Source organism: Lepidothrix coronata, unplaced genomic scaffold (assembly GCF_001604755.1).
Source record: "Lepidothrix coronata isolate B3197 unplaced genomic scaffold, Lepidothrix_coronata-1.0 Scaffold188, whole genome shotgun sequence".
In the NCBI taxonomy this organism is placed as follows: Eukaryota; Metazoa; Chordata; class Aves; order Passeriformes; family Pipridae; genus Lepidothrix; species Lepidothrix coronata.
The window spans coordinates 1,396,176-1,424,156 of record NW_016690368.1 but is presented as its reverse complement, the minus strand read 5'-3'; the positions used below and the strand labels follow the sequence as shown (position 1 = coordinate 1,424,156).

Genomic DNA, 27,981 nt, shown 5'->3' with positions numbered 1-27,981 from the left:
CCGGGTGCGGGGGGGTCACCCCGTGTCCGGCACAGTCCCCGGGTGCGGGGGGGTCACCCCGTGTCCGGCACAGCCCCCGGGTGCGGGGGGTCACCCCGTGTCCGGCACAGCCCCCGGGTGCGGGGGGTCACCCCGTGTCCGGCACAGCCCCCGGGTGCGGGGGGGTCACCCCGTGTCCGGCACAGTCCCCGGGTGCGGGGGGGTCACCCCGTGTCCGGCACAGCCCCCGGGTGCGGGGGGTCACCCCGTGTCCGGCACAGCCCCCGGGTGCGGGGGGGTCACCCCGTGTCCGGCACAGTCCCCGGGTGCGGGGGGTCACCCCGTGTCCGGCACAGCCCCCGGGTGCGGGGGGGTCACCCCGTGTCCAGCACAGTCCCCCCGGGCCGCTCCCCCCTCCCGGGCCCCGCCCGCGCTCGCCATCAGGCCCCGCCCCTCGCCTCGTACCCGCCTCCTCGCTTTGGCCCCGCCCCCGCCCCGCCCCTCCCGCGGGCACTGCCCCGCCAGGCAGCACTGTCCGCTCGCGGGCGCCGCGCGCGGGAGGGGCCGGAAGCGATCGACGCCCTCGGCGCTCGGCTGGGCCGGCCCGAGCGCTGTTGTGCGCAGGCGCGGGGCGCGCTCTCCCTTTCTGCCCCGCGCGGAGCCAACATGGCGCCCGCGGTGAGTCCGCGCGGGACCTGGACCGGCCCGGCCCCCCCCGGCACCGCCCGCGCCGCCCCGCCGCCGCCGGGACACCTCTCCGCCCGCGCCCAGCCCCCGCCGCTCCCCTCGGCCCCCGCCCGCCCCGGCCCCGCCGCCTGCCCCGGTCCCGCTCTCCTCCGCGTGGGGCCGGGCCCAGCCCCGCGCCTCCCCCGGCCCCGCACGCCGAGCGCCGTCCATGAGGATCGGGGGGGGTGGGCGGCGGGCGAGCCCCATCTGCACTCTGCTGCCCCCGGCCTCCATCCGGGCCCGGGCCTTTCCCTCTCCCTCAGCCTGGAGCTCCTCCTGGCCCCTCCCCGCCGCCCGGGGCCGGTCCTCTATGGCTCTCCCTCTCTTTCTCCTTCTCCCTTTCCCTCTCCCCGTTCTTCTGTCTCATTCTCTCTTCCCCCTGCAGCAGAAGAAGCCCGTGGCGAAAGGTGGCAAGAAGAAGAAGCAGGTGCTGAAGTTCACGCTGGACTGCACGCACCCTGTTGAGGATGGCATCATGGATGCCGCTAACTTCGTGAGTGCGGGGTCTCCCGGGGCGCTGTGACGGCCCCGCGGTGCATTCCCGGGGCGATGCTCCGATCCCAGCAGCCACCCGGCCCTTCCCTGTGCCCCTGGGGGTGCCCCGACGGCAGAGGGGTGGGGGATGCTGGGGTTCAGACACTTCGTGGTTAAAGCAGGAGTGCTGTCCCTGGCCATGGACAGTGTCCCTGTCTATCACTCTTGGCGAGTTCCTGTCACACTGGCAGAGCAGCCAGGCCAGGAGTGCTGCATTTTGGAGCTCAGGAACCTGTGCCCATCCAAACCACCCATCTCCAGGGTCTGTCTGAGTGGGCTGGGGGTGGGGGTACTCGGAGGAGGCTGATGCCGTGTCCTGGCTGTCCCCTCAGAGAGCAGGAACGTCCCCACTGCTGATCTGACGTGTTCAGGCCTGAGCACCTCACCGGGGAGTGGCTCTGATGGGGGCCGGATCAGCTGCAGAAGGCGCTGGCTCGGAGCCTCCCGGGCTGAGGAAGGGGCTCTGCCCTGCTCCCCTGGGATATGGGGGCACTGCTGTCCCTTCCCCGGCTTGGGAGGGCCAGGCAGAGGCCAGCCAGGGGGCTGTGTCCGGCGGGAGCTGCAGCCCCGGCTCAGGTGACGTTCCTCTCGCAGGAGCAGTTCCTGCAGGAGCGGATCAAGGTGAACGGCAAAGCGGGGAACCTGGGCGGGGGCGTGGTGACCATCGAGAGGAGCAAGAGCAAGATCACGGTCACGTCGGAGGTGCCGTTCTCCAAGAGGTAAAGGGGGGCAGCCCCAGGTCCCACCGGGCCGGTCGGGCAGTGTGGGGGGTGCTCTGGGGGCAGGAGGGGCCGGCAGGGAGGAATGTCTCGGAGCAGGAGTCGTGCCTGGCACTTGCTGTGTGGCAAGTGGTCTTTAAGAGGGGGATGTGGTTGATATTCCTGCTGCGAAGGCTATTGGTGTTGGGCAGTGGGGAGGCACTTGCAGCCATAAGGTGCTGACTGCAGAGTTCTGGGGCATCCACAGCCAAGCCCTTCCACTCTTGGGTCGTTCTGCTGGTCCTGTGGGGCTCCAGCCCTCTGCCTGCTCCTTCTGGCTGCCTGTCCTTGGGCCGGCACCAGCAGACTGGGGCTGTGCTGTGGCAGGGATGGCTCAAGGGGGTCAGAAGGGTGGGAAGAGCAGAGCCCAGTGGGTTGGGGGGTGCCCTGCTCTGTAGGCACTTGTGCTTCCTCCAGCGCTGTTGCTCCATGTGGATGCCACACGCAGCACACTCTGGCAGCAGGTACCCGCCATCCCATGGAGATTCCCTGTGCCATGTGGGGATACAGGGCTGGGGTCGCAGCCTCAGCAGGCGAGGGTGGGAATGATCTCCCAGGATCCATGTCATGGCATCATGATGTGGTTCCCCTGGTTATGATGTTTCCTGGCAGGAACTTTGCCAGGAGGTGCCTGGTGGGACATGTTAGTCCGCTGGAGGTGGCAATCCATGGGATTGGGGATTTATTTGCCAAAATGCCATGAGGGCTCAGGGGACCTACGGTCAGCTGCGCATCTCCTGCAGGTACCTGAAGTACCTGACCAAGAAGTATCTGAAGAAGAACAACCTGCGGGACTGGCTGCGTGTGGTGGCCAACAGCAAGGAGAGCTATGAGCTGCGCTACTTCCAGATCAACCAGGACGAGGAAGAGGAGGAGGAGGAGGATTGAGCCCTGCTGCCGACAGCCATTTTGTACAGTTTTGCTTTTCTGGAATAAACAGCAGCAGAGTTGTTCATACCCCGCGCTCAGTGGCGGCTGCGGGCCCGGGGGGTGGTTTTGGGGGGATTTGAGGGTTTTCGGGGAGCGGGCGGGGGGCGTGGCCAGTGTCGGGGCGGGGCTGGGGGCGTGTCCCGCCGCAGGGGGCGGGGCCGGCTCTCGCCATCTTGGCGCGGAGCGGCCGCGCCCGGCTCGGCCCCGCGCTCGGCCCGGGGCGGGCATTGCCCGCCCGGCATGCGGGGCCCGGCTGCCGCCCGGGACCTGCTGGAGGACGCGGACAACGAGGAGGACGTGTCGGGTAGGCGGTGGGCGGAGGGAGCGGGCGGGGCGGTGGCAGCGCTTTCCGGGCTGGTCCGGCCGTGCCGTGGGCGGTCCCTCCCCAGCCCAGCCGGTATCCCCCGACCGGTCTCAGACCCCCTGCCCGGGGGTCCCTGCGGTGCCCAGGGGCGGGTTGGTCACCCGAGTCGGGCTCGGTGCAGCCACGGTGCCTGCCCTATCAACCTAAACCGACACGGCGTGAATCGGAGAATCATGGAATCACAGGATGACTTGGGTTGGGAGGCACCTTCAAGCCCATCCAGTCCCACTCCCTGCCGTGGGCAGGGACACCTCCCACCAGCCCAAGTTGCTCCCAGCCCTGTCCAGCCTGGCCTTGGACACTTCTAGGGATGGGGCAGCCACAGCTTCTCTGGGCAACCTGTGCCAGGGTCTCACCAGAGTCGGGTGAGTGATTTGTCCTGGTGGCTCCAAAATGGTGTGACTGTGTAAGCTCAGAAATTGAAAATAATAAAGACACAGGTCTAAAGCCGTACAGAAACTGGCCAAGACGCTGGATGTGCTGGGTTTGGAGAGATAATGACAGGAAGGTGCTGGGATTGGCAGCTCTGCCCAGGACTGGGTCCCTGAGCTGGCATATGCAGCTCTGCCAATGCCCCAGGCTTGGAGCCCCAGCAGATCAGCCTGGGTGCCAGGGTACCACAGCTCCCATCTTTCACATGAATCCTTCCTCTCCTCTGCTCACTGTGTTTTCGTGGGCTCTGCTTGGAGATCTGAAAGGTAAAAGCCAAGTGCTCCCCCATTACTGTGGGCCCAGGTCAGCAGGAGCAGGAGCAGGCAGCACATGGGGTGTTTCCCGAGAGCGCAGTATGTGCTGCCCACACCTTGGGAGCTGGGTGTGAGTGGCAGGAGCAGCTGGGCACAGTAAGAGCCAGGACACGTGCTGCTGGGCAAGATCTGCCAGGGCCCCTTGAGAGGTGGCAGCAGGGCAGCTGCTGGTGTGAGAGTCTGCAGGAGAGGCCACAGAGCTCCGTGTCTCACGGCCTGAAGCTGCTCAGGTGTTCTGCTCTGCGTGGTGTCCTGTGCCCGTGCAGTCCATCCGCGTGAGTTTTCCCTTCTGTCCCCAGAAGAAGACGATGGGGTGCTGGAAGGACTGGATGAGTTTTTCGCTGAAGAGCAAGTTGTGGTACAGAAAAAGAAGAAATCCAAGAAGCTGAAAGACGGCAAGACTGCCAAAATCAAGAGGAGGAAGAAGGAGGTAACGCTGCATGTTCTCACACTGGGCTGGAGCTCCTTGGCTGTGGTGCAGAGGCAGCTGCTCAGGATGCTGCTGGCAAGCGCCTCTCAGGTCTCTCTGGATGGAAAGGGGGGTCATTATCAGGGTGTTCCCCCCCGAGGAGGTGCTCTCCCGGCCCTGGGAGGTGACCTAGAGCCAGGGCATGGCAGCTCTTTCCCAGCTTGGCTGCTTGAGGGTGCCAGTGTGCCTTGTGAGTGGTCTCTGGGGAGCAGCTGGGCGGATAAGGGCCCCTGTGGGTGCCTGCCCTGTGGAGCAGCTCGGCTCTCGTGGGTGGTGTGTGTGATGGGACCGTCCGTCTCTGTGTGTCGAGGCCCTTGTGCCTGCACTGCACTGCAGCACCCCCTTCCCTCTGCCTCTGTGGCCAGCAGTAAATCTTGGCATGTCCTCTACCAACACGGTGTTTGGGGCTCATGTTCCCAAAGAGGGAGGTGCAAGCTACCATGTTGGGGCATGACTGGGGTAGGGCTTGGAGGTTTCTGTGGATATTGGTGTTGGCCACACTCATTCCAGGTATTTGCAAGTGAGATGGCACAGGGGCTTCTAGGATTTGGCATGTGGAAAGGCTGTTGGGCCTTCTGCAGTAAAACAGAGGCGAAGTGTTGTGTCCTCAAGGGTCAGGCCCTGAGGTTGTTCCAGAGGTATGCTGCTGGCTCCTGGAGGAGGGCTGGCTGGTACTGGTCCTGGAGCCAGGCTCGTTGCTGCTCTGTGCCACGCAGGCTCTGCCTCTCGTTGTCCCGTCTCCAGGCAGTGCTGGACGTGAGGAGACATCTTGTGCACTGGCCCTTTCCCTGGCTAAAAGTGGACAGGCTGCTGGGAAGAAAGGGTGAGCAGTGGAGGTTCCTCAGCCTCTTCCTTCTCCTGCTGTGGCTGGGGAGAAGTTGCTCATCCAGCACAACCGGGTGCATCCCCGGTCTGGCCCTCGCCAAGGCAGGGCTGGGTGATGCTGATCTCCTCTAGCTGCTCCCTGAGGGAGCTGTAAAACAGATCAGCTGGATGAGGTACTGCACTGAAGCGCTTTTGGTACTGGTAGGAGTGTGATGAGCTGCTGATTTAAGGGCAGGTGATTCCATCCTGTGCTGCCTCTTGCAGAAGTCTTGGCCCTAAGGAAGGTTGTTTCTGTCGTGGCTGTGGTAATGTTCTCTTTCTGCAGATACCATGCAAAGCTGGTTCGGACCTTCTGCCCTCTCTGCCTCTTCCATCCTTAAGCACGTTTTTTTCCTTGTGCTGTGTTCTGGCAGGGTGAAAATAAAACACGACTCTGTGGTGTTTCCCCTCTGCTCCTTTGCTGTTGCTGCTGACCTGCCTGAGCCCAGTGGCTGCATGTGCAGCTTGTGCTAAGCCTGCTGCCGAGCTGGGGGTGGGGAGGAAATAACAGGCTGAGCACTGTGTGCACTCATGTTTTTGAATTAATGCCTGGTGTGGACAGCACTAACCAACCTCGGTCTTGCCTGTGGGAGATTGTCCCCTCGTCTGTCGAAGACAGAGAGAAGCTGGTGCTGGAGCTGTTGGTTGGCACCAAGCAGCACCCAGGCTGCCCTTGGGATGAGGAGATAAAAGATGGAGGACCTTGAGTGGGCCTTCCTTTTCCTGAATTCCTCCTCAGGAGTTCTGGGGGCAAATGGGACTTTCCCGTGCTAGAGGAGGGTGGGAGTGATGTGCAAGCCTTGATGTGTGGCCAGTGCCCGAGCCGAGACTGACGCCCTGCAGTCCCCGGGCTCTGTGGGAGCGCGGGGCAGGAGCGGTGCCGCTGCCGCGGGATTCGCCTCCAGCAGCCGCGGTGGAGCCCGTGCCGTTCCCGGCGACGCGGGAATCGGTGCTGCAACCCCCGGGAAAATCCGCGCGGAACACCCAGGCTGCGGCTGGAACCTCAGCGCAGGCAGAGGAAGGGAAGGGAGCGGAGAGGGGGGTTCAACCTGTACTGCAGCAGTTCCCATGGAAACCAATTATCCTGTGCCCAATTCCAGCTGTTCCTAACCCTGCCGGAGGAGAGGCGCGGGCTGCTCCGAGCCGGGAGAGACCAGCCGGCCTCGATGGCCACCGAGCCCCGGCAGCCCTGGGGATCAGCGCCCTGGGCCGGGGCGGTGGCTCCGGGCAGGAGGGGCTGGAGGCGGGAGCGGCGGAGGGGGCCGGGGCCGGGACCGGGGAGGGCTGGCGGGGCTGGGCGCTGTCCGCGGTGCTGACCGGGACCGGTCCCTCCCGCCGAGCCCTGGTGCTGCTCGGAGACCCGAGGGACGGAATGGCATCCCGAGAGACCTGGACAAGGGGAGGAGCGGACCCGTGGGAACCTCGTGAATTGCAACAAGACCAAGTGCAGGTGCTGCACCTTGGTCAGGGCAACCGCCGGTATTGGCACAAGGCTGAGGGACCAGCAGATCTAGAGCAGCTCTGCCGAGAAGGACTTGGGGGTGCTGATGGGTGAGAGGCTGGACGTGTCCCAGCCATGTGCACTGGCAGCCCAGAAAGACACTCGAGTGCTCTGCCCAGCAGGCAGTGGCATTCCTTGGCATGGTGATGTGGGTGCAGTCAGTGTTGTGTGGTGGGTCACGGTCTCTCCCAGAAAGAAACAAAAATCCCCTCTGGGCAGTCCCTGCTCTGGCTCTCCCAGCATAGTGTAGCCATCAGAGCCCGCTCCCTTCTGATCCTGGGGAAGCAGGCTACATCCATCCACTGGAGATGGGAAGTTCCGTGTAGCAGGGAGGGTTTGTGAGAGGGGAGCAGGGAGGCGAGGCCCTGCTTGTTCTCCACTGTCCCTTTCCGTTTTAGGGGAGCAATGATGAAATGTCAGACAATGAAGAGGAGATCGAGGAGAAATCTGAGAGTGAAGGGAGTGACTATTCCCCCAACAAAAAGAAAAAGAAAAAACTGAAGGACAAGAAGGAGAAAAAGCAAAAACGGAAGAAGAAGGATGATGAGGAGGATGACAATGAGGATGGAGCCCTAAAGGTACAAAAGACTCCTTTACTCTGAGCTAGTGCTAGAGCCTGAGGCCAGGCTTGGAGAAGAGGAACTGGGGGTTTCATGAAAAGCTTGCCCTGGGTTTGGCAAGGAAGATGTTGCAGATGAACGACTGGGAGAGAAGAGGTTCTATCTCCCTGTTGTTTATTTTATGGTTAGGGAGAAATGGAGTTTGTTGGAGCTGTGAAACCTGCCAAGACCTTGTGTTGCATTATGTGGTGTGGGTAGCATTTGTATGGTGCCATGTTAATTTGCTGCTTGAGACTGTGTGAAATGTTAGTTTGTTAAGCACTTGTGTGTGCTGTTTTGTAAATCCCAGAAACAAATCCCTGCATGTTGTTGACTAGGGAGATATGGAGCACATGACAGACCCAGCCTTGTGATGCTCATCTGCAGAGCTGTGGCTATTTGCATTACTGATGTCTCTCTAAATCTCCAGGAGCCCAAGAGCTCAGCCCAGCTGATGGAGGAATGGGGCCTTGATGACGTAGATTACATTTTCTCAGAAGAAGATTATCATACTCTGACAAATTACAAGGCTTTCAGCCAGTTCCTCAGGTAGGGAACCATGGGCCTGGACAGGGCCTCTGGTGGTGGTTCAGGTTTGGGCGTTGCTCAGTCAGAGGATGAAGCTGTGAAGTCTATTCTGCATCACCAGCTCCTTGTTGCTTCTCCCCCCAGCTCAGTCCTCAGAACTCCATTTATTTGCAGGATTGACTGGAAACAGCTGAAACGTTTGTCCCTCCCTCTCTCCAAAGTCCCATGTTTTGTTGTGCTTATTTGAAAAGTTTCATGAGAAAAATAGAGTAACAATAATGAATTTCTGCTTGTACCATGAGCTGCTCAGAGAACAGCAGGTATTTCAGTGAAGGGTGGTCTCTGAGGAGGCTTAGGTGTGCCCCCCTGCATATACACCTGTTTAAGGAAGCTCTGGTTTCTGCTGCTTTCCCAGTTGAGCTGGGAGGCACCACTGCTATGTGTCTTGGGATGAAGCACCAGCACGTGACGGCAGGAGCAGATGCACAACGTGGTGTTGTTTTTAACACAGGGTTCTCCCTCTCCCCCGCTCTGCAGGCCTCTGATTGCCAAGAAGAACCCCAAGATCCCCATGTCCAAGATGATGACGGTGCTCGGCGCCAAGTGGCGAGAGTTCAGTGCCAACAACCCCTTCAAGGGCAGCTCGGCGGCGGCGGCTGCAGCAGCCGTGGCTGCAGCCGTGGAGACCGTCACCATTGCCCCGGCTCTCACCGCCAGCCCCCAGCACCCTGCCCTGCCCCCCGTCGTCAGGAAGGCCAAGACCAAGGAGGGGAAGGGTGGGTGCCACCCACGGGGGGCTGCTCTCACTGGTGGAGATGGGGAAGCGCAAACTGGGGAGGGAAAGGGGGTGCCAGAGGAGTGTCCGCAGCTCCCGCTGCCCTTGCAGAGGTCCTTGAGAGGCGTGTGGTTCACAAACCATGGCAGATCGTCCAGGCAGCCTCTGGGCCTGCTGAATGTTTGGCAGTTTGTGGCAAATAATTAAGCTGGGCAGTAGGAGAAAATGGAGCCATGTTTCACCTTGGGAAGTTGCCGTTCCACTGTGCTGGGGGGGTTGGTTTGGGCAACAGCTGTTTGTAGAGTACCAAACAAGTCTTCAATTTCTCCAGGTCCAGGTGTGCGGAAGAAAATCAAGGGCTCCAAAGATGGGAAGAAAAAGGGGAAGGGGAAAAAGATGGCAGGCTTGAAATTCCGTTTTGGAGGAATCCCCAGCAAAAGGAAAAAGGGCTCCTCTGTAAGTGTGAAGGGCCTTGGGTCCAGGGGGTAACAGGGAAAGCCCTTGTTGGGGGTGTCACAGCCATCCCGTGTCAGGGGTGTCACAGCCTCATTCATGCCCTTCTGTGAGATGCCAGGCCCTGATCAGCACAGTTGTGTCTGGCCACAATTTCTGCTAAAATCGCATGATCGTGTTTACTTTCAGCAGTGCGATGGTAGTGCCATCATTTCAGACTTCATTTACCATGGAATTCTTCAGGGCTTGCACTGCAGCTGGACCGCAAGTCACAGAGAATTCTGGGATGCTTTAATTGCTTTAGCAGAGCCTGCCCATGGCAGCTGCAGTCCCACAGCGTCCCCTGGGGTGATGGAGCTGCCCAACCAGAGCACGCTGGGCTCCTCTTGGGGCACCAATGGGCATAATGGGCATGTTTTAAGGAGTAACAGTTTTTAAAGAATAAATCCCTTAAATAACTAATGAGTGGGGGGGTCTTGTAGGTTTTGATAATATTGATCCAACCCCCATTAGCTCACTGTTGCAGCTCACACTCTTCAGCTCTAGTTCCCATAACACAACCTGTTTGCAAGCCTCTGTGTCGGAGGCTGAAGTGCAGGAGCGTTGAGACACAGCCACTTGCTGCTGCAGATTTTCAGTCACACATCACAAAAAATTCCTCCTGTCTCTGGCTGTGCTCTAGATCCATGCATTCACCTTCTGGAGAGTCACAAGGCTGGCTCCTGCAGCTGGATCCTGAGCACCAGTTAGGAGTGTGCAGGTTGAGGATTTGCCTGCTCGAGTCTCCAGAATAAGCATTCAGATGTGTTATTACATTTTGACTCCACGGGCCTCTGTAACTCCTTTCCTGTTATGGGAATGCCAAACATGAACACCTGCATGCGTGGACACAGCAGGGCTGGCCCAGCTGAAACAGGTGTTGACAGAGAGAGAGAGAGAGAGAGAGAGAGAGAGAGAGAGAGAGAGAGAGAGAGAGGGAGCAAAGTTCTGCTAAGCACTGGAAAAAGGGGCCCTTGGACACATGGGGTGGGAGTAGGGGGGTTGTCCCCTGACACATCCCTGTCCAGGAGAACAAAACAGCAGAACGACTGCTGGGATGCTGGCACTTGGACTGGGTGTGCTTTGCTTTTTTCCTCTGCAGAGTGAAGAGGAGGAACGAGAAGAATCCGACTTCGACAGCGCCAGCATCAACAGCTCCTCTGTGCGCTCCGAGTGCTCGGCTGGCCTGGGGAAGAGAGGGAAGAAGAGGAAAAAGAAAAAGAGGAGTAGGCCATCCTTTGTACTCTGTTCCTTTTCTGTTTGGATTTCCCTGTTCAGATGCTGCTTCACTGGCCCGTACAGCTTTGGGCTGTTTGTGGTGCTGGCTCGGTGGGAGAGGATGTGCTTGTGCCTGTCTGTGCGTGGAGCGCAAGGTGCTCTCTTGGTGTCCAGGCCCTGCTGCTGGTGGGTTTGTGCCTGCAAGAAAGTTCCAGAATTTGTGGGGCTTCCAGGGAGGTGATTCTCTGAGGAACAGCCCCTGGAGAGGCATGGCTTGTGAGCAGCTCCCGGTGGAGCGGGGTAGGCTCTGTGTGAGAGCACATGAAGCTGAGGGACGTGTTGTTTGCGGAGCTGTGCAGTCAGGCAGTGGCAGAGCTGTGGTAGCAGTGCAGGGACAGGGAGGCACATGAACCGGGGTGGAAAGGATCTGTTGGGATCTGCCAGCATGTGGCTATGTTTGTGTGTATGTTCCTTCATCCCTTCCCTCCTGGAGGACTGTGAGTGGATGCTGCACCTTGGCACCTCCCTCCCCGAGCTGCTCTGGAGAGCAGTCCCCTGTGCCCAGTGTGCTCCCTCTGTCATGTGTCCTTGTTCAGGATGAGGTGCTTCGGATCCAGGTGCATCCTTTGGCTTCTTAGCTTTGCTGGTGGATTTTTGCTTCCAAGAAGTAGAAGGACAGCTTCTGGGCTGGGGTCAGTTAGGGTGTGATGCTGGCCAGCCTCCCCATCGGACAGTGAGGCCAGGCTGGCTGGCTGGTCCTGTGTCTTGTGTGTGAAGGGCATCACTTCTGGCTTGTTGCCCTGCAAGGGCCCTTGTGCTGGAGATAGGCAGCTCCCGCCGCGTGCTGGAGGAGTGGAAAGCTGGAGTTTGTGGCAGAGCTGGGAACTGAGATGAGCCATTCTAGTACTTGTAAGGCCTCGTTCCTCTCTTCCTTTTCCCGTCTGTGCCGAGTTGAGAGTGCTCCTGCCTCTGTGCCAGTGAGCCCCCAGGAAGAGCAGAGTAGCCCCAGGAGAGGAGTCCTGTCCTTGGCCGTGTCACCCTTGCATGGTGCGTTTGCAGCTGGTGGTGCTGGTGCCTGGGGAGGTTTCTCTGACTAGCCTCCCTTACAACCTCTCCAGGTTCTGGCATTCTCCATTGAGAGCCTGAAGGAACCAAAGGATGATACAGTGTGGAGAGAGAAAGAGAGACAGAGGTGAGATGATGCTGTGTGCAAAGGTGAACTGTGGTGCTGAGGGACAGAGAGGTAGGGGGATGTAACAGGAGGGGTCCAAGGTGAAACGCTGTCCTTATTTCCTTAACTGTATGGTAGAGGAGCAAGTGTCCCGTTCCCTCCAGGAGAGCCGGCTGCTCTGCTGCCCCGCTGACTGTCGCCTGTCCCTTGCTTGCAGTCGAAGAAGGGGACGGGTACGAGACGGACCACCAGGACTACTGCGAGGTGTGCCAGCAGGGCGGGGAGATCATCCTGTGCGACACCTGCCCCCGTGCCTACCACCTGGTCTGCCTGGACCCCGAGCTGGAGAAGGCCCCCGAGGGCAAGTGGAGCTGCCCCCACTGTGTGAGTGGGGTCGGGGCCCGTGGGAGGGCGGGTGACTGATGGAAACCCTTGACCTTACACTGGCTGTGCTTCCCCAGGAGAAGGAGGGCATCCAGTGGGAGCCGAAGGAGGAGGAGGAGGAAGAGGAAGGCGGCGAGGAGGAGGAGGATGACCACATGGAGTTCTGCCGGGTCTGCAAGGATGGAGGGGAGCTGCTGTGCTGTGATACCTGCCCATCCTCCTACCACCTCCACTGCCTGAACCCGCCACTGCCAGAGATACCAAATGGTGAATGGCTCTGCCCACGCTGTACAGTGAGTGTTACCAGCATTCACATTTCTTCCTCCATCCCTGCTCCTGCACCTGCCTGGCCCGCCAGCAGCTCTCCTGGCTGCTGCTGCCCCTCACAGCCTCACAGCCCTGCCTCAGGGCTGGCATCCTGCCCTCTGCCCCAAAGCCCTCCCTGAGAAGCGTCACTTGTAGATGTGTGTGCCTGAGGGCCCGGGGCAGCTCTGGATGGCTCTGCTGCCTGTGTGGTTTCCCTGTGGGAACTGATGGCTGGCAGCTTCCCAGCCAGGTTTTCAGTGGGATGTCAAGCCCTGTTTGATGTCTAGTCTGTGTAGAGGGGCCTTTTCTGCCTGCTGGCAAGACCTGTCACCATGGGGGATGCAGCAGTGTCACGGACACTTCTTGGGCACTCTCAGCATTGCTGGGCCACTGCTGCCCCCAAGGTCCCCACCTTTTGCTTCCTGTGGCCCCTGACAAGGTCTCACCTTAAACTCTGTGCTCTTGCCCGTTTGTCTTTGTATCCCCAGTGCCCTCCCTTGAAGGGCAAAGTCCAGCGCATCCTGCACTGGGCCTGGAAGGAGCCACCGGCTGCCCTGCTCCCACCCGTGCTGCCCGCCCCGGACCCGGAGCTGGCTGTGCCCCCGCCAAAGGTGCTGGAGGGGATCCCAGAGCGCGAGTTCTTTGTGAAGTGGGTGGGCCTCTCCTACTGGCACTGCTCCTGGGTCAAGGAGCTGCAGGTAAGCCAGTGTGGTGGTGGTGTAGAGCCCCTGCCCGGCCCCTGCCCCAGCACCCGCGGGCTGAGCGTGGCTCCCTCCTCCTGCAGCTGGAGCTCTACCACACCGTGATGTACCGCAACTACCAGCGCAAGAACGACATGGACGAGCCGCCGGCCTTCGACTACGGCTCTGGGGACGAGGACAGCCAGAGGGAGAAGCGGAAGAACAAAGACCCCCAGTATGCCAAGATGGAGGAGCAGTTCTACCGCTATGGCATCAAGCCCGAGTGGATGATGATCCACCGCATCCTGAACCACAGGTGAGGAGCCTGTGGGGAAAATTGTACCGTCCTTCTGCAAGGCCAACATCTCAGACTGCTGGAATTTCATCTGCTGCCATGTGCTGAGCTCCCTGTCACCTTGGAGGTTTGCTCCTAGGGTGAAGCCAAGGCTGGGAAGGGATCCGTGCTGCCTTACTGTCATTTCTGCTACACTGCACATTAAAAACACAGATAGTCAATTTTCCCAAATGTGGATGCACACTGTTAGGTTCTTCCCAGATGTACTGTTTGGGTCCCTGTTGCAGCCTAATCATTCCGTAAATTCCAGTGCTGGTGGGGACAGTGCCGAGGGGAGAAGCTGGAGCAGGTGCCCAACTCCCTTACAGAGCCTTGACGTTTTTTCTTTTCTGTGAAAGAAGTTCCCTGTGTATGAAATGTGCTGTGCAGATGGGCTTTCTGCATGGAGTGGCTGGAGACACATTTTTTTGAATTTCTACATTTCAAGCGGCAACTTGAAATTTCAAGCAGCAGCAGCTCTGCTCGAAGGCTGCATGGCAGGAAAGAAATAAAGCTGCCCAGCTGATTTTTGTGCGAGCTTTACCTTGTCTGCTAGCAAGGCAAGGTTGTTATGTGCCCTGTAGGCACATAGTCAGACTTGGAAGTGTGTTTATTCTGTTTTTATTGTAAGCAGAACTTCCTAGAGCAGTGAATGCTGCAGGAGAGAGGGGAAGCACTGATATCCATCCAGGCCTGGTGAAACAGGGAAATGAGGTTGCTCAGTGGAATGGAAAAGCAGTGTAAAGCTTAATGGTTTGACACACTCACAGATGAATAGGCCTTTCTGCTGGAAGTGTCGATACTTTGTATGTTTTTACCTCTGCCTGGGTGTTGGGGTCTGTAGGTAAAAGCACAGGATGAAGCATCTGGCTTTGTGGAAGCAGGTCATGGTGAGCTGCTCCCAGGGGCCAGTGGCATTTGGTGACCAGCTTTCCGTGCCCTGCATTGCAGCTTTGATAAAAAGGGAGACATCCACTACCTGATCAAGTGGAAAGACCTGCCCTATGACCAGTGCACCTGGGAGATCGACGACATAGACATTCCCTACTACGAAAACCTCAAACTCCTCTACTGGAACCACAGGTATGAGCCCAGGGGTGGGAGAGCCCAGCAGAGCTGGGGCAGCCGGAGCGGGTGTTTGGGACAAAGGGGACACGGAGGTGCCTCCCTTTTGAAAACACTGGCACTGCTTGCAGTGACGTCTCTTCAGAGAGCAGTGGCCCAGCACTGCCAAAGGCTGGTGCTCCAGATGTGCCATTTTGGGGCTGGGTAAACCTGCCTGCAGTTTTCCAGCCTGTGCTCCCCTTCCCCCACGTCTGCACTGCTGTGACATTCATGGTCTCACTGCCCTTCAGGGCAGCTCTGTGGCACTACTGCCTGTCTGTTTTGGGGGAAAACCACAGTACTCTGAGTTTGCTGTTCTTCATTCTGGACACTGTTGCATGGACTGTTGGGAGGGGAAAATCAATGCCCCATGAGTGCCTGTGCTACCTGGGCCAGAAGAGGGGCAGTGGAGTCTGGGAGCTGTTTCTGTCCTTTGGCTTGGGACTGGGAGAGCAGTGCATGCCTGCCCTTCCTGACACATGCTGGCTGTCACAGGGAGCTGATGCTGGGGGAAGACATGCGCCCTCTGAAGAAGCTGAACAAGAAAGGGAAAAAGCTGAAAGAGGAGAAGCTGGAAAAGCCTCCAGAAACGCCTCTTGTGGATGTGAGTGAGAGTGGTGGGGACAGTGTGGTGGCATGGGAATTCAGAGGGTGGGTGGGCTGTCTGAGTCCCCATCCTGTGACATTTTGCTCCTCTAGTTCCTTCGAGGACCTGTTTGTTTTCATTGGAAGTTCGGGGTGGCTTCACTGTGAGGAGCCTGGGGGCTGGGCTGTGCCAGGGACCGTGTCTACGTCTCTTTTGGAGCTGCTGGATGTCACAAGGCTAAAGAGGGATGTGCTTGGCTGCAGAGGAAGGAGGGGGAGTTGGTTCTCACTGCTCTGTGCCATGGCTCTCTCTTTTCAGCCTACGATGAAGTTTGACAAGCAGCCGTGGTACATCGATGCCACGGGAGGCACACTGCACCCTTACCAGCTGGAGGGGCTGAACTGGCTGAGATTCTCCTGGGCCCAAGGGACAGATACGATCCTGGCTGATGAGATGGGACTGGGGAAGACAGTGCAGACTATTGTGTTCTTGTATTCCCTGTACAAGGAGGTGAGTGGAGCACCCAGCAGTCCCTGAGGTGACTGAGAGCTGCTTGGTGCAGGGGGAACAGCCTGGGCTCTGTCTTCCCGAGCAGGGCCACTCGAAAGGGCCGTACCTGGTCAGCGCTCCTCTCTCCACCATCATCAACTGGGAGCGTGAGTTTGAGATGTGGGCACCCGACTTCTACGTGGTGACCTACACAGGGGACAAAGAGAGCCGGTCGGTGATCCGGGAAAACGAGTTTTCTTTTGAAGACAATGCCATCCGCAGCGGGAAGAAGGTCTTCCGGATGAAGGTGGGAGCTGAGTCTGCACTTGCCCCATTGATTTACCCTTCAATAAGAAGGGGAGAGCAGAATGTGACCTGGAGAGGGAGGCTGGTTAGGTCTCTGAGCTTTACAGATTTCTGCCAGAGCTTTTCTGTTTCTGTGGTCCTGTACTTGGTGCTCATGTTCATATGGGTTTAGGTGTTCTGTTGGCATGACTTGTGCCTCAGCCTTACTGTGGGCTCCTGTGCCAGGCAGTGCAGCCCCTCTCATCTTGGGTCCTGTGCAGCAGCAGCAAAGGTGTCCCATTCCCTGCTCTCTTATCCCAGCTTTTCTCTTGCTCTGCTCCTCCAGAAGGAAGCCCAGATCAAGTTCCATGTCCTGCTCACCTCATATGAGCTGATCACCATTGACCAGGCAGTGCTGGGTTCCATAGAGTGGGCCTGTCTAGTGGTGGATGAAGCCCACAGGCTGAAAAACAACCAGTCCAAAGTAGGTGGCGGGCATTTGTGAGTGATTTTTTTTCTCTCTTTAAAATCCTCTGGCATTAAAAGTTCTTCAGCAGTGGGAGGGGTGGCAGCCTGGCTGCCTGACAGTCCTTGGATGGGCTGTCGTGGGAGGGAATTGATCCCTCTCCTTCCCCTCCCCTTCACCTGAGGTTAAACAGTCTCCAGCCTCTGGGACCTTCACACCATCCCTGGCACAAAAGGAAGCAGGGGGTGTGACCCAGGGACACTGGGGATTGCTGCCTGTGCTCACTGGGACTAGCTGGGAGCAGGACATGCCAGCTGCCCTCTGCTCTGCATACCTGGCAGAGGGGACACTGCTCAGTCTCCATGTGGCCCCTTGCAGCCCTTGTCACCTAACCTTCTTTCTTTTCCAGTTCTTTAGAGTATTGAATAGCTACAAGATCGATTACAAGCTGCTTCTCACAGGGACTCCGCTCCAGAACAACTTGGAAGAACTCTTCCACCTGCTCAATTTCCTGACTCCTGAGAGATTTAAGTAAGTTAGTTGCACTTACCTGGGCCATCAGGGTGGCTCCTCGCTCTGGCTTTAGCTCTGCTTGGGTCCAGGCACGAGCGTTACCTCATCATATGCCTCGAGAGCTGTGCCCTGGTTTTTAAGTCATGAAGCAGCAGATCCCTTTGTTCTCGCGTGCCCCTCTTGCTCAGCACCGTGGGGGTCTGCTGCTTCCACAGCAACCTGGAGGGGTTCCTGGAGGAGTTTGCAGACATCTCCAAGGAGGACCAGATCAAAAAGCTCCATGACCTGCTGGGTCCCCACATGCTGCGACGGCTCAAGGCTGATGTGTTCAAGAATATGCCGGCCAAGACGGAGCTGATTGTGCGAGTGGAGCTGAGCCAGATGCAGAAGTGAGTGATTCCAGCACACTCCCCTGGGGTATCTGCCTTCCCCTGGCCCAGTGGGGCATCAGTCAGGATTGTGGGGTCAGAGACATCCCACTGGCCTCGGGCCTGCTGCAGGAAGAGTGTTCCTACAGCACACCAGGAAGTGTGTTCCATGTGGTTAAATCAGGCTTTGTGCAGTCCTGGGGGCTCAGCAGGGAGTGTTTGATGCATGGCAGGCTGACAGTGTGGCTCTGCCAGTTCTGGGGGCACAGAGGAGACACTGAGGCTGAACCCCCTTCTCCTCTTCTCAGCACTGGGGCATGGCTGGTGCTGCTGCCATGCCTGGGTCAGCCTGGAGCATCACTGCTGGCTGGGGCTGCCCCAGCTCTGGTTGTGCTGGGCTGACCTGCTCAGCTTCAGCAGCATCTCCTGCAGGGAAGGGCCCATTGCTGCTTGCCAGCACTGTGGGGCAGCAGGGCTCAGCTGGCACCCAGCAGCAGAGGGTGTTTGAGGTGCTGTGCCCTCTAGTCCATCCCATTGCCAGGGCTGTGATTCCCCCAGTGATTGAACAGACCTGGCCTTGGGCTCAGGGTGCTGAACCGCTTTTAAAACCCTCCAAATGTCCCTTTTGCATCTCCAGTGACCTGATGGGGATTTAATTCAGTGCTGTCCTGTTTGTGCCAGTTCCACACCTGCCCCAAGTAACACGGTGTCTGTCCCATCCCCCTTCCTGCAGGAAGTACTACAAATTCATACTGACGAGGAACTTCGAAGCCCTGAATTCGAAAGGTGGTGGGAACCAGGTCTCACTACTCAACATCATGATGGACCTGAAGAAGTGCTGCAATCACCCATACCTGTTCCCTGTGGCAGCCGTGGTATGTCCCCTGCCTTTGCACCCTGGGACACATCTCAGAGCAGTGGGTGGGGGCTGCTTCCATGATCATTTGGTTTGGTTAATGCTGTGGGTTTCCATGTGAGTGGTTTCATACAAGGATTTTGTTTTGGAAATGCAAGTGAAGTTCTCCATGTGGTTGATGTGTGTTGTCCTCACTGGGGCTGACCAGGTTGCCTTCACAGGAGGCCCCAGTGCTGCCCAATGGATCCTACGATGGGAATTCTTTGGTCAAATCTTCTGGAAAACTGATGCTGCTCCAAAAGATGCTGAAGAAGCTACGAGATGGGGGTCACAGAGTTCTGATCTTCTCTCAGGTGAGTGCAGGGAGGGATTAATAATAAATACATTTTTAAGGAATTTATTTTTGTCCTGATGGGAAATTTGTGTTGGGAACAGAGAGAGATAGGTGGAAGAGCTGCTGACAACTTCTCCCCCAGGCAGCCATGGCAGTTGTGATGGAAGGGCTGTGTCCCAGCTCTCTCCCAAGGGAGTGCTTGTCATGTTTAAGAGCTCTGTTAGCTGGGGATGGAGAGGAGACAACAGTCACGGTGCTCTCTTTCAGAGAAGGACTGTCAGACACTATTCCCTCCTGCTAACAGAGCTGCCTGTAGAGGAAGAGGCGCAAGTGTTGCTCCTCTGGCAGCTGCCTCTTGGCCATGCTCTGCTCTTGGCCATACTCTGCCACTGGCCGTGCTCTCCCACCACCACTGTGGCCTCTGGGTTGCGGTCAGGGACTGCCATGGGGCAGGGCAGGTCCCCAGGGGGTTTGGCCATGCAGAGTTGCTCATGCCAGGGTTGTCTTGCCCTGCAGATGACGAAGATGCTGGACTTGCTGGAGGATTTCCTGGAGTATGAAGGCTACAAGTACGAGCGGATCGACGGGGGCATCACCGGTGGCCTGCGCCAGGAAGCCATCGACAGGTTCAATGGTACTCGCCTTCCTGCCTTGCTGAGGAGCGGGTGAGGGGATGGCAAGGTCTGGCTGGCAGTGGGGCAGCTGCCTGTGCCCAGAGCTTGTGCCGTGCACTGGCTGTGCCACGCTCAGCAGGTCTGGCTTCCCAGGGCACAGCAGTGGCTGCTCGTATGGCACCGTTAAACCCTTGAGTCCTTCCTACAAGGAACCCTGAGCGTGCCAACGGCCACTCAGTCAGAGGGTCTCCTCAGCAGATGACAGAGCTTCCCCTTCATTTTGGAGCTCTGTTCCCGAGTACCTGGTTCCCAGAGAGTGATGTGTTTTCACTCCTTGCCTCCCTCTTGCTTGTCATCTCTGAGTGGCAGTTCCTGCTGTTCTGTCCCTCCAGTGTGGTCCTGCTCCTCTCTGTGAGCCACTCTCCTTTCTGTCTCACCTGTTCCCACCTCTGGGTTTGTTGTTCTCAGCTCCTGGGGCTCAGCAGTTCTGCTTTCTCCTCTCCACTCGCGCCGGTGGTCTGGGCATAAACCTTGCTACGGCTGACACTGTCATTATTTATGATTCTGACTGGAATCCTCACAATGACATCCAGGTTTCTGACTTTCCCTTTTCCTTCTTGTGTAGTAAGTACCTCTCTGGCTCTGCCCTTTCTTTGCACACCCTCACTGGGATTTCAGTCTCTTCTCTTGAGAGCTGCTGATACTTTCTGCTGTGTTTGTGGGGTGTGTTTCTGCTCAGCAGCCCCCTTCCCACACTCTCTGGCCTCATCCTGTCCTCTCTTTCCCGTGGGATTGTCACTTCCTCCTCATGCTTGTTCTCAGCTGGGTGCCCCCTCATGTTGTGCAGCCTGGGAGGTGAGAAGCCTGGCCCTCTGGGCCGGCTGCTGTGGTGCAGCTCTGTCCTCTGCCCGCAGGCGTTCAGCAGAGCTCACCGCATCGGGCAGAACAAGAAGGTGATGATCTACCGCTTCGTGACCAGAGCCTCCGTGGAGGAGCGCATCACCCAGGTGGCCAAGAGGAAGATGATGCTCACCCACCTGGTGGTCCGCCCAGGGCTTGGCTCCAAGTCAGGTTCCATGACGAAGCAAGAGCTGGATGACATTCTCAAGTTTGGGACGGAAGAGCTCTTCAAGGATGATGTGGAAGGTGAGGTGGGGATACTCTGCATGAGGCAGGGCCCTCTCTGAGCTGCTGGGACTCACTCTCCTCTCCTCGTGCCCACAGGCATGGTGTCTCAGGGACAGCGGATCACCATGCCGGATGCTGTCACCCCTTTTTCTGACACACTGTCAACCAAAGGGGGTTCAGCGACTCCCAGCATGAAAAAGAAGCATGGTGGCACCCCACCAGGTGTGTGGGCCCCCTTTTTGGGGTGTCTTGTCCCCCTCCCTGGCCCCACAGCTGACCTGAGCTTGCCTGCCTCAGGAGCAGGCTGTCCAGCTGATCTGTTCTGCCATTCCCCTTGCTCTGCTCTCCAGGTGACAATAAGGATGTGGATGACAGCAGTGTGATCCACTACGATGATGCTGCCATCTCTAAGCTCTTGGACCGAAACCAGGATGCGACTGACGACACGGAGCTGCAGAACATGAACGAGTATCTCAGCTCCTTTAAAGTGGCCCAGTATGTTGTGAGAGAAGAGGATGGTGTGGTAATGTGATCAGTATCATGTCTTACAATCACCCCTTTGTGCATCCCTCTGTGCTTCCTCTGCTCCATCTCCCATCCCTGTGAGCGTTTGGCACAGGGCAGGACCCTCCCTGTTCTCTCTCTGGGACTGCTCGAGCGCCTTGTCTCTGGCTCCACAGGAAGAGGTGGAACGTGAGATCATCAAGCAAGAGGAGAACGTGGACCCTGATTACTGGGAGAAGTTGCTGCGGCACCACTATGAGCAGCAGCAGGAAGATCTGGCCAGAAACCTGGGGAAAGGGAAGAGAATCCGCAAGCAGGTCAACTACAACGACACCTCGCAGGAGGACCAAGGTACGGCCGTGGGCACTCGGCTCCTGGCTGGGCTCAGGGGACAGACAGACCGGAAGAGCCGTCGCTTGGCACTTCTCTGTGCTGGTGGATTGCCTGGCTCTGGACTTTCCAGATTCCTAAACTTTCCGTGACAGAAATTCTTCAAAGATTGTTTTTTTTATTTTTTTGATCCGTTAAATCAGGTTTTGCTGGAAAGACATGTCTGTGGACAAAATATTTCAAATTGTTTTTTTTCTGTATATCAGAATGCTAATTTTGGAAAACCCGAGAATGTGATTTCCTGTTGCTGCAAACCCCCCCACCCCGCCTCCTTCTGCCTGGCAGTGGATTCCTGTCACACCCATGGGCAGGGGCTGACCTGTCTAGCAAATCCCTCCCTCCCAGGGAGGGTCTTCTAACCTGGACTCCCTTGTGCTCTGCAGAGTGGCAGGATGAGCTCTCTGACAACCAGTCAGAGTACTCCATCGGCTCTGAGGATGAGGATGAAGACTTTGAAGAGAGGCCAGAAGGCCAGAGTGAGTTGATGCATTTGATGCTTCCTGGGACTTTGCTCTGTGGGAAGCCTCTGGCACTTGGGAGCATCGGGAATGTCTGGGTTGGAGGGGCTGGTGTGCCCAGGGCCTCTGTTCAGGGGGATATGTCCCTGCCTGCTGTCAGGCAAGGAACTTCCCAGGGCAGGGAAAGCAGCTGGCTTCTTCCTTGGCCTCTGCAGGACCATGGTCCACCCCGAGGACCAGGCATGGTCCCCCCTTGCCTGGGAAGGGCAGAGGAGTGTCCCAACCTGGGGTGCAGTGGCTGGAAGGGACCCCACAACCTGGGCAGCTGCTCTGGCGGGTTCTGCTCCTGTCAGGAGGGAGTGCAGGAATCCTGGGGCACATGAGGTATCCTTCCTCACTGCATGGCCTGTCCATCACTGTGGGTGCTTGGCTCTAGGTGGCCGAAGACAATCGCGGAGACAGCTGAAGAGTGACCGGGACAAACCTCTCCCTCCTTTGCTGGCAAGAGTCGGGGGGAGCATCGAGGTGAGCCTCAGCCTCAGAGCACGGCTGATGCCATCGTGCCTGGGCTGCCCTGGGCTGTGGGCTGCACCCCTCTGTGCTGAATCAGTGGTCCAGCAATGTCTGTCACAGCCGTGAGGCTCTGGATGCCGTGTGCTGCTGAGGCTGCGCTGTGATCCCAGTGGTGCCTCTGCTTCCTGCAGGTTCTGGGCTTCAATGCCCGGCAGCGCAAGGCGTTCCTGAACGCCATCATGCGCTGGGGAATGCCACCCCAGGACGCCTTCAACTCCCACTGGCTGGTCCGGGATCTACGAGGGAAGAGTGAGAAGGAGTTCAGGTACAGAGAATCCTGGCAGACAGGTGAGGTTGGGAGCCTGCACCCCCTCACCGTGGGCTCTTTTTGGGGAGGCAGCAGCTGTTTCATTGAAAGGGCGTCTCTTGTTCCCTTCCTGGGTGTGAGACTTCTCTTGCCCAAGGGTGACAGGGGACCACGTGGGTGCTGGGCTGAGCAGGGAGACCATGGGCCGGCACTGAGGTCTGGTCTCCCTGGCAGGGCGTACGTCTCTCTCTTCATGAGACACTTGTGCGAACCCGGGGCAGACGGTGCCGAAACCTTTGCGGACGGCGTTCCTCGGGAAGGGCTGTCACGCCAGCACGTGCTGACTCGCATCGGGGTCATGTCACTAGTAAGGAAGAAGGTGGGTGACTAAAATTATAAATGGGCCATTTCAGGAATGTTCTGGGGACTTGACCCAGCAGGGTGGGTGCAGCGGTCCTGCTGCTCAGTCACTCTGGGAGTGAGCAGCCTGGACACGCCGACTCCACAGCACCACCTGGGATTGTCTCAGCTCTGTGTGACCTGATGGTGTGTGTCCATCCCAGGTCCAGGAATTCGAGCATGTCAATGGGAAGTACAGCACCCCAGATCTGGTTCTCGAGGGCCCAGAGAGCAAGAGGTCCAGTGAGGTTGTGTCTTCAGATCCCAACACACCCGTCCCAGCCAGCCCAGCACACACACACACAGGACCAGGTAGCCAGGGGGTCCCGGCTGGGGTCTGGCTTGGGAGGAAGGTGGGCAAAGACACCAGGATTTCTTGCAGGTGCTGAGCCCATGGAGGCCCTGCTCAACAGCTTCTTGGCTTTTCTCTTCCTACAGACAAAATAGAAGCGCAGCTGGGGTTCCATGAGGAAAAGGACCCAGTGGAGCAGAAGCCCAGGAAGGTGGCTGACAGCCAGGTGAGGTGACTTCATTCAGCATCTCCTCTGGGAAGCCTCCTTGGTCTTCCCAGGAACTTGGGGCACTCCCTGGGGAAGGAAGGACTGGGCTGATCTGAGGTGGGTGTTTGGTGTTAAGGTGCCTGCGAGTGCTGAGAAGGTGGAGAATGAAGAGCACCCAGAAAGCTGTGACAGCAAGGAGAGGCTGAGGGAAGAGAAGCAAGAGGAGAGTGAAAAGGCTGAACCTTCTCCTGAGCCCCCGGTGAAAGGTGAGGCTGTGGCTCTTCTCCATGTCACTGTGGGAAACCTGAATGTCACAAAATCCTGCAGAAATTCCTGAAACAACAGGTTGTAAATTGTGAGAAACATTCATTTGGGGGGGCATTTTCTGTTCCTAGCAGTAAGTTCCTGCAGATTTCTTAAGGAAGAGGGAAAAGAAAATATGTTTTCTTGATAAAATGCAGAAGAATATTCTGTTTGAAGTTTTTTGAGGACCTTCAATGTACAAAAAATAGTTACCCTAAAAGGGAAAGTGTGTCCAGACAAGCAGGTTGTTCCCTGCAGAGTGTTTCTTTTAGGCCTGTTCCCACCTGCAGACGAGGGGATTCAAGAGCAAGAGAAGCCTTCAGAGAAGGTGGAGTTGAGCAGCAGCCCAGGGAAGGGGGAGGACAAAGAAGTCAAACCAGGTGAGGTGTGAGGAGGCTTTGGAGTGAGAAGAGTGGGAAGAGTCCCTGGAGTGAGGCTGGTGCCTGGCGCAGTGATGGAGTGCGCCTGCGGGGTGATGGTGAGGACGCTGCTGACACCAGTACAGCTGCTGCTCGGGAGCCAGAATCTGGAACAAGACCCCACTGGGGTGGGCACTGTCTGTGCAAACAATGGAACCTGCCAGGAGGGGCAGCTGCTGCTGTGGGGCAAAGAGGGGATAGAGGCTTTTCCAGCAGTGACTGTAACAGGGAGTTCTCTCAGGGGCAGGGGTGGTACCACGGGGTCTGGTGGTGGAGCACGATTAGACAGACCAATTCCTTGTGTTTGCTGAGCAGATGGCAAGGAGGAGGACAAGGAACAAAGTGAGGCCCAGCAAAACGGTGGCAAAGAGGAAGAGGAGGATGGGAAGAAGGATGACAGAAACATGAACTTCCGATTCATGTTCAACATTGCTGATGGTGGCTTCACAGGTAAGAGTGAGAGATGAGGACTTGGCCTCTCCTGCAGAGCTGCTGAAGAGCTCTGAACCTGTGCAAGAAATGTGACCCCTGTCACAGGCTGTGAACAGGCCAGTGCTTCGCTGGCAGCAGCAGACCCGGGTCTGTGCTGTGCCCGTGGCCCCGGGAGCTTCCACCGCTCGCCTGCCCACGCGCTGTGCGCTGACCTGCAGCCCGGCTGCCTGACCAGGCTGTCTCCCTTCTGCTTCCACAGAGCTGCACACGCTGTGGCAGAACGAGGAGCGGGCTGCCATGTCCTCCGGCAAGATCTACGACATCTGGCACCGCCGACACGACTACTGGCTGTTGGCAGGAATTGTCACGTACCCTTTGACTCGGTGGGAGCGGGAGGCAGCGAGGCGAGAGAGGCCTCTGCAGGGGGCGGGAGCTGGGCTGGTGGTGACAAGCAGGGAGGGGATTTGGGGCCACCCTGGGGTGGTGGGCAGGCTGTTGGCTGGCTGATTCTGCCCTTGACACTACCACTGCCCCAGTCATGGCTATGCCCGCTGGCAGGACATCCAGAACGACCCGCGCTACGTGATCCTGAACGAGCCGTTCAAGTCGGAGATACACAAGGGGAACTACCTAGAGATGAAGAACAAGTTCCTTGCCCGGCGATTCAAGGTGAGTGGCAGGTCCAGGGCAGGTGAGTCCCTGCCAGTGGGGGAACCACAGCAGTGCCCCAAAGCCAGGGGAGAGTTTGCCAGAGCCTTCTGGGAGCAGAGTTGGGAGTGGGCTTTGTGAGGGGCTCTGTGGTTTACTGGTTTACACTGGAGTGGGGTCTGGTCACGAATCCTTCCCCTCCTGCACCTCCCAGTTGCTGGAGCAGGCCCTGGTGATCGAGGAGCAGCTGCGGAGGGCGGCGTACCTCAACATGACCCAAGACCCCAGTCACCCGGCCATGGCACTGAACGCGCGGCTGGCAGAAGTGGAGTGCCTTGCCGAGAGCCACCAGCACCTCTCCAAAGAGTCCCTGGCTGGCAACAAACCTGCCAACGCCGTCCTGCATAAGGGTGCGTGTCCACAGGGTGGGGGGAGCCTGCCTCAGGGCTAGGAAGAGTTCCCCACCCTGACCCTGGGAACCCAGCCAGGAGGTTGTCCCTATGTCACATTCCCTTGGCCAGGAGCTGCCTGCTCCTCCCAGCTCACTGGGTCCAATGGGCATCCCCCCCTGAGCACCACCTGCTCTGCTCGCAGTGCTGAACCAGCTCGAGGAGCTGCTGAGTGACATGAAGGCTGATGTGACACGCCTGCCCTCCATGCTGTCCCGCATCCCGCCCGTGGCTGCCCGGCTGCAGATGTCAGAGCGGAGCATCCTCAGCCGCCTGGCCACCCGTGGAGGGGACCCGACTGTCCAGGTCAGCGGGGACAGGCACAGAGCCCCGCACTGTGGGGGTCACAGTAAAGGCCAGAGCTGCAGGCCCACGTTTTCTCTCCCTCCTTGCCTCCCCAGGGCTCCTTTGGCTCCTCCCAGATGTACAACAATAACTTTGGGCCAAATTTCCGTGGTCCCGGGCCAGGTGGAATTGTCAACTACAGCCAGATGCCTCTGGGACCCTATGTGACTGGTAGGTTGGGGTTTTGCTCTTGAGCAGAGGAATTCAGGGGGTGGATTTGGGTGGTCCAGAAGTATCCCCAAAGGACAGCAGTGAGCACAGTGTCTCCTCTCTTGCCACAGATATTTAGCCGTTCCCATGATTTTCCCCTGCAGCTCCCATTCCTAGCTGAGGTAAGGCTGCGCTCACAGCTCTCTGTGCTCCGTTTGCTGGGGAACACAGTGGGGCTGGGGGCTGTATGGGGGTTCCATTTTGGGCTGCCCCCCACTGCTGGTGTCTGGCTGCTGCCTCTGGCTGGAGCAGCTGCAGTGGAAGCGGGAGCAGATCCTTCCTGGTGACCTGGCCAGGTGCCTGAGGTTGGCAGGCAGGGAGGGTCCAGACCTGGCTGATGGGCAACCTTCCCTTCTCGCAGCAGCCCCGGGGGACAGGCCTCAGCCCCCGGCCGTGAGCCACTGTTGCCAGAGGACAGTGGGGGAATCGTGCCGGCATTGCCTGTGTGGAAGATGAGCTGCCACCGGTGCTGCTGGGCTGTCCCGCTCCTGCTTCAAGTGTGCTTCACCTGCTGCGGCCTCCGCGGGAGCGGCAGGGCCGGGGGTTCGTGTCCGTGTACATTTTTTGCACTTTCTTCTTGAAGACTTGAAGAGTTTGTCTGGGCGAGGTGGGCTGAGGGGAGGGAGGGTGGAGTCGCGGTGTTTGTCTGGTTGTGTTGGCACATGTGGGACCTGCAAGGGCCATTTCTGCATCCCCACTGCATTTGAGTGAGCCCAGACCTCCTGCTGCCCCAGTGGGAGCCCTGGCACCGCTGTGGTGTGGCTGGGGGTCCGTGTGTGCTGGGCGTGGGGCAGACGGGTGGGATGGAGGGGATGGCCGGAGCTGGGACGGGGACACCTCGAGTGTGGTGACACCGGCAGCTGTCAGCAACAGCTGTAAGCCCCTGCATCTGCTTTGTGCTCCGTGTGTCCCGGTTTCTGTTCTCTGTGTTTTAATAAATCCTTTGGGAAGGATGCACTGGAGTCTGGCAGAGGGGTGACTGGGGCAGCCCTGGGGGGTGGCCTCGGGGGGGAGTCTGGCTGCAGTGGCAGCACCTGTGTCATCCTGCACACACATGTGTACACACCCCCACGTACACCTACACAAAACACACACGTGTGCACACCCACACACATGGACACACACACGTGTACTCACCCACACATATACACACACACACGTGCACACACATGTGTACTCACCCACACATACACACACACACACGTGTACTCACCTACACATATATGCACACACACGTGCACACGTGTACTCACCCACACATATACGCACACACACGTGCACACACAGCCACAGGGTCTGTCAGTGGCAGAAGCTGCCCCGTCCCCAGCCCCAGCTCTCCCACACGCCTTGTGCACACGGACACACATGGGCATACATGAGGAGGGGTGTGTGTGTATCTACACAAATACTGTAATATTTATGTGAGTGCACATACACTTAGGTATATATATCTGCATCCCCCCCACCTATATGACTGTATCTCTTCATATATAGCATGTGTAGATCTGTGTACACACGTGTAGATATACATGGGACTGTAAGTTTTTAGATATATGTGTGCATATATATCTTTATGTGAGCACACACAGATATAATGATTTATTTAGGTGCAGCTATGTCTGTGTGGGTGTGTGTATATATAATATAGATATGTGTATATATAATATACATGTATATTATACATGTATAAATAATGCATTTGTAGTTTTAATACACGTGTGTTTGTGTACATATCTAACTAAATAATTGGTTGTGTATATGTAGGTGTAGGTATGGGTAGATAACATACATACATAGGCATAGATCTATACATAGGTAGGGATGTATAGATCTGTATTTACAGAGGTGTACATACACATACATGTATCTCTGTATATGTACATACATAAATGTGTGTTTGTAATTTATATGTGTATATATACACACATGCATATGTAGATATATCTCTATATCTACATATCTCTGTATCTCCATGCCTGTATCTCTGTATGGATATATAGCTG

The 27,981-nt window shown here is 57.7% G+C and overlaps 2 protein-coding genes across 10 annotated transcripts; both read left to right on the top strand.

Annotated features, from left to right (window-relative positions):
• Window positions 1-549: 549 nt before the first annotated feature.
• On the top strand, window positions 550-2,954 carry RPL22 (ribosomal protein L22). Of its 2 annotated transcripts, none has more exons than XM_017831229.1 (4): window positions 550-657; window positions 1,091-1,198; window positions 1,834-1,958; window positions 2,741-2,954. In XM_017831229.1, the coding sequence occupies exons 1-4, from the start codon at window positions 646-648 to the stop codon at window positions 2,883-2,885; spliced, it is 390 nt and encodes a 129-aa protein (XP_017686718.1). In that variant the 5' UTR covers window positions 550-645; the 3' UTR covers window positions 2,886-2,954. The 2 variants fall into 2 exon arrangements, with proteins under 2 accessions (XP_017686718.1, XP_017686719.1); XM_017831230.1 differs by having other exon boundaries at window positions 621-657; window positions 1,094-1,198.
• Window positions 2,955-3,141: 187 nt separating this feature from the next.
• CHD5 (chromodomain helicase DNA binding protein 5) lies at window positions 3,142-26,931 on the top strand. 8 transcript variants are annotated; one of them, XM_017831157.1, is made up of 42 exons: window positions 3,142-3,231; window positions 4,337-4,467; window positions 7,270-7,449; window positions 7,901-8,019; window positions 8,536-8,774; window positions 9,105-9,229; window positions 10,368-10,491; window positions 11,872-12,038; window positions 12,116-12,331; window positions 12,833-13,042; window positions 13,129-13,340; window positions 14,310-14,441; window positions 14,958-15,066; window positions 15,367-15,558; window positions 15,644-15,844; window positions 16,172-16,306; window positions 16,698-16,819; window positions 17,017-17,190; window positions 17,903-18,044; window positions 18,247-18,378; window positions 18,876-18,993; window positions 19,442-19,566; window positions 19,888-20,119; window positions 20,198-20,323; window positions 20,452-20,624; window positions 20,782-20,956; window positions 21,379-21,471; window positions 21,890-21,978; window positions 22,158-22,291; window positions 22,508-22,652; window positions 22,837-22,984; window positions 23,111-23,190; window positions 23,309-23,438; window positions 23,748-23,855; window positions 24,210-24,344; window positions 24,586-24,694; window positions 24,863-24,995; window positions 25,189-25,384; window positions 25,569-25,729; window positions 25,825-25,939; window positions 26,050-26,100; window positions 26,340-26,931. In XM_017831157.1, exons 1-41 carry the CDS (start codon window positions 3,168-3,170, stop codon window positions 26,055-26,057), a joined length of 5,859 nt encoding a protein of 1,952 aa, XP_017686646.1. In that variant the 5' UTR covers window positions 3,142-3,167; the 3' UTR covers window positions 26,058-26,100; window positions 26,340-26,931. The 8 variants fall into 8 exon arrangements, with proteins under 8 accessions (XP_017686646.1, XP_017686644.1, XP_017686647.1 ...); XM_017831155.1 differs by having other exon boundaries at window positions 16,169-16,306; XM_017831158.1 differs by having other exon boundaries at window positions 3,168-3,231; window positions 4,340-4,467; window positions 16,169-16,306.
• Window positions 26,932-27,981: the final 1,050 nt, after the last annotated feature.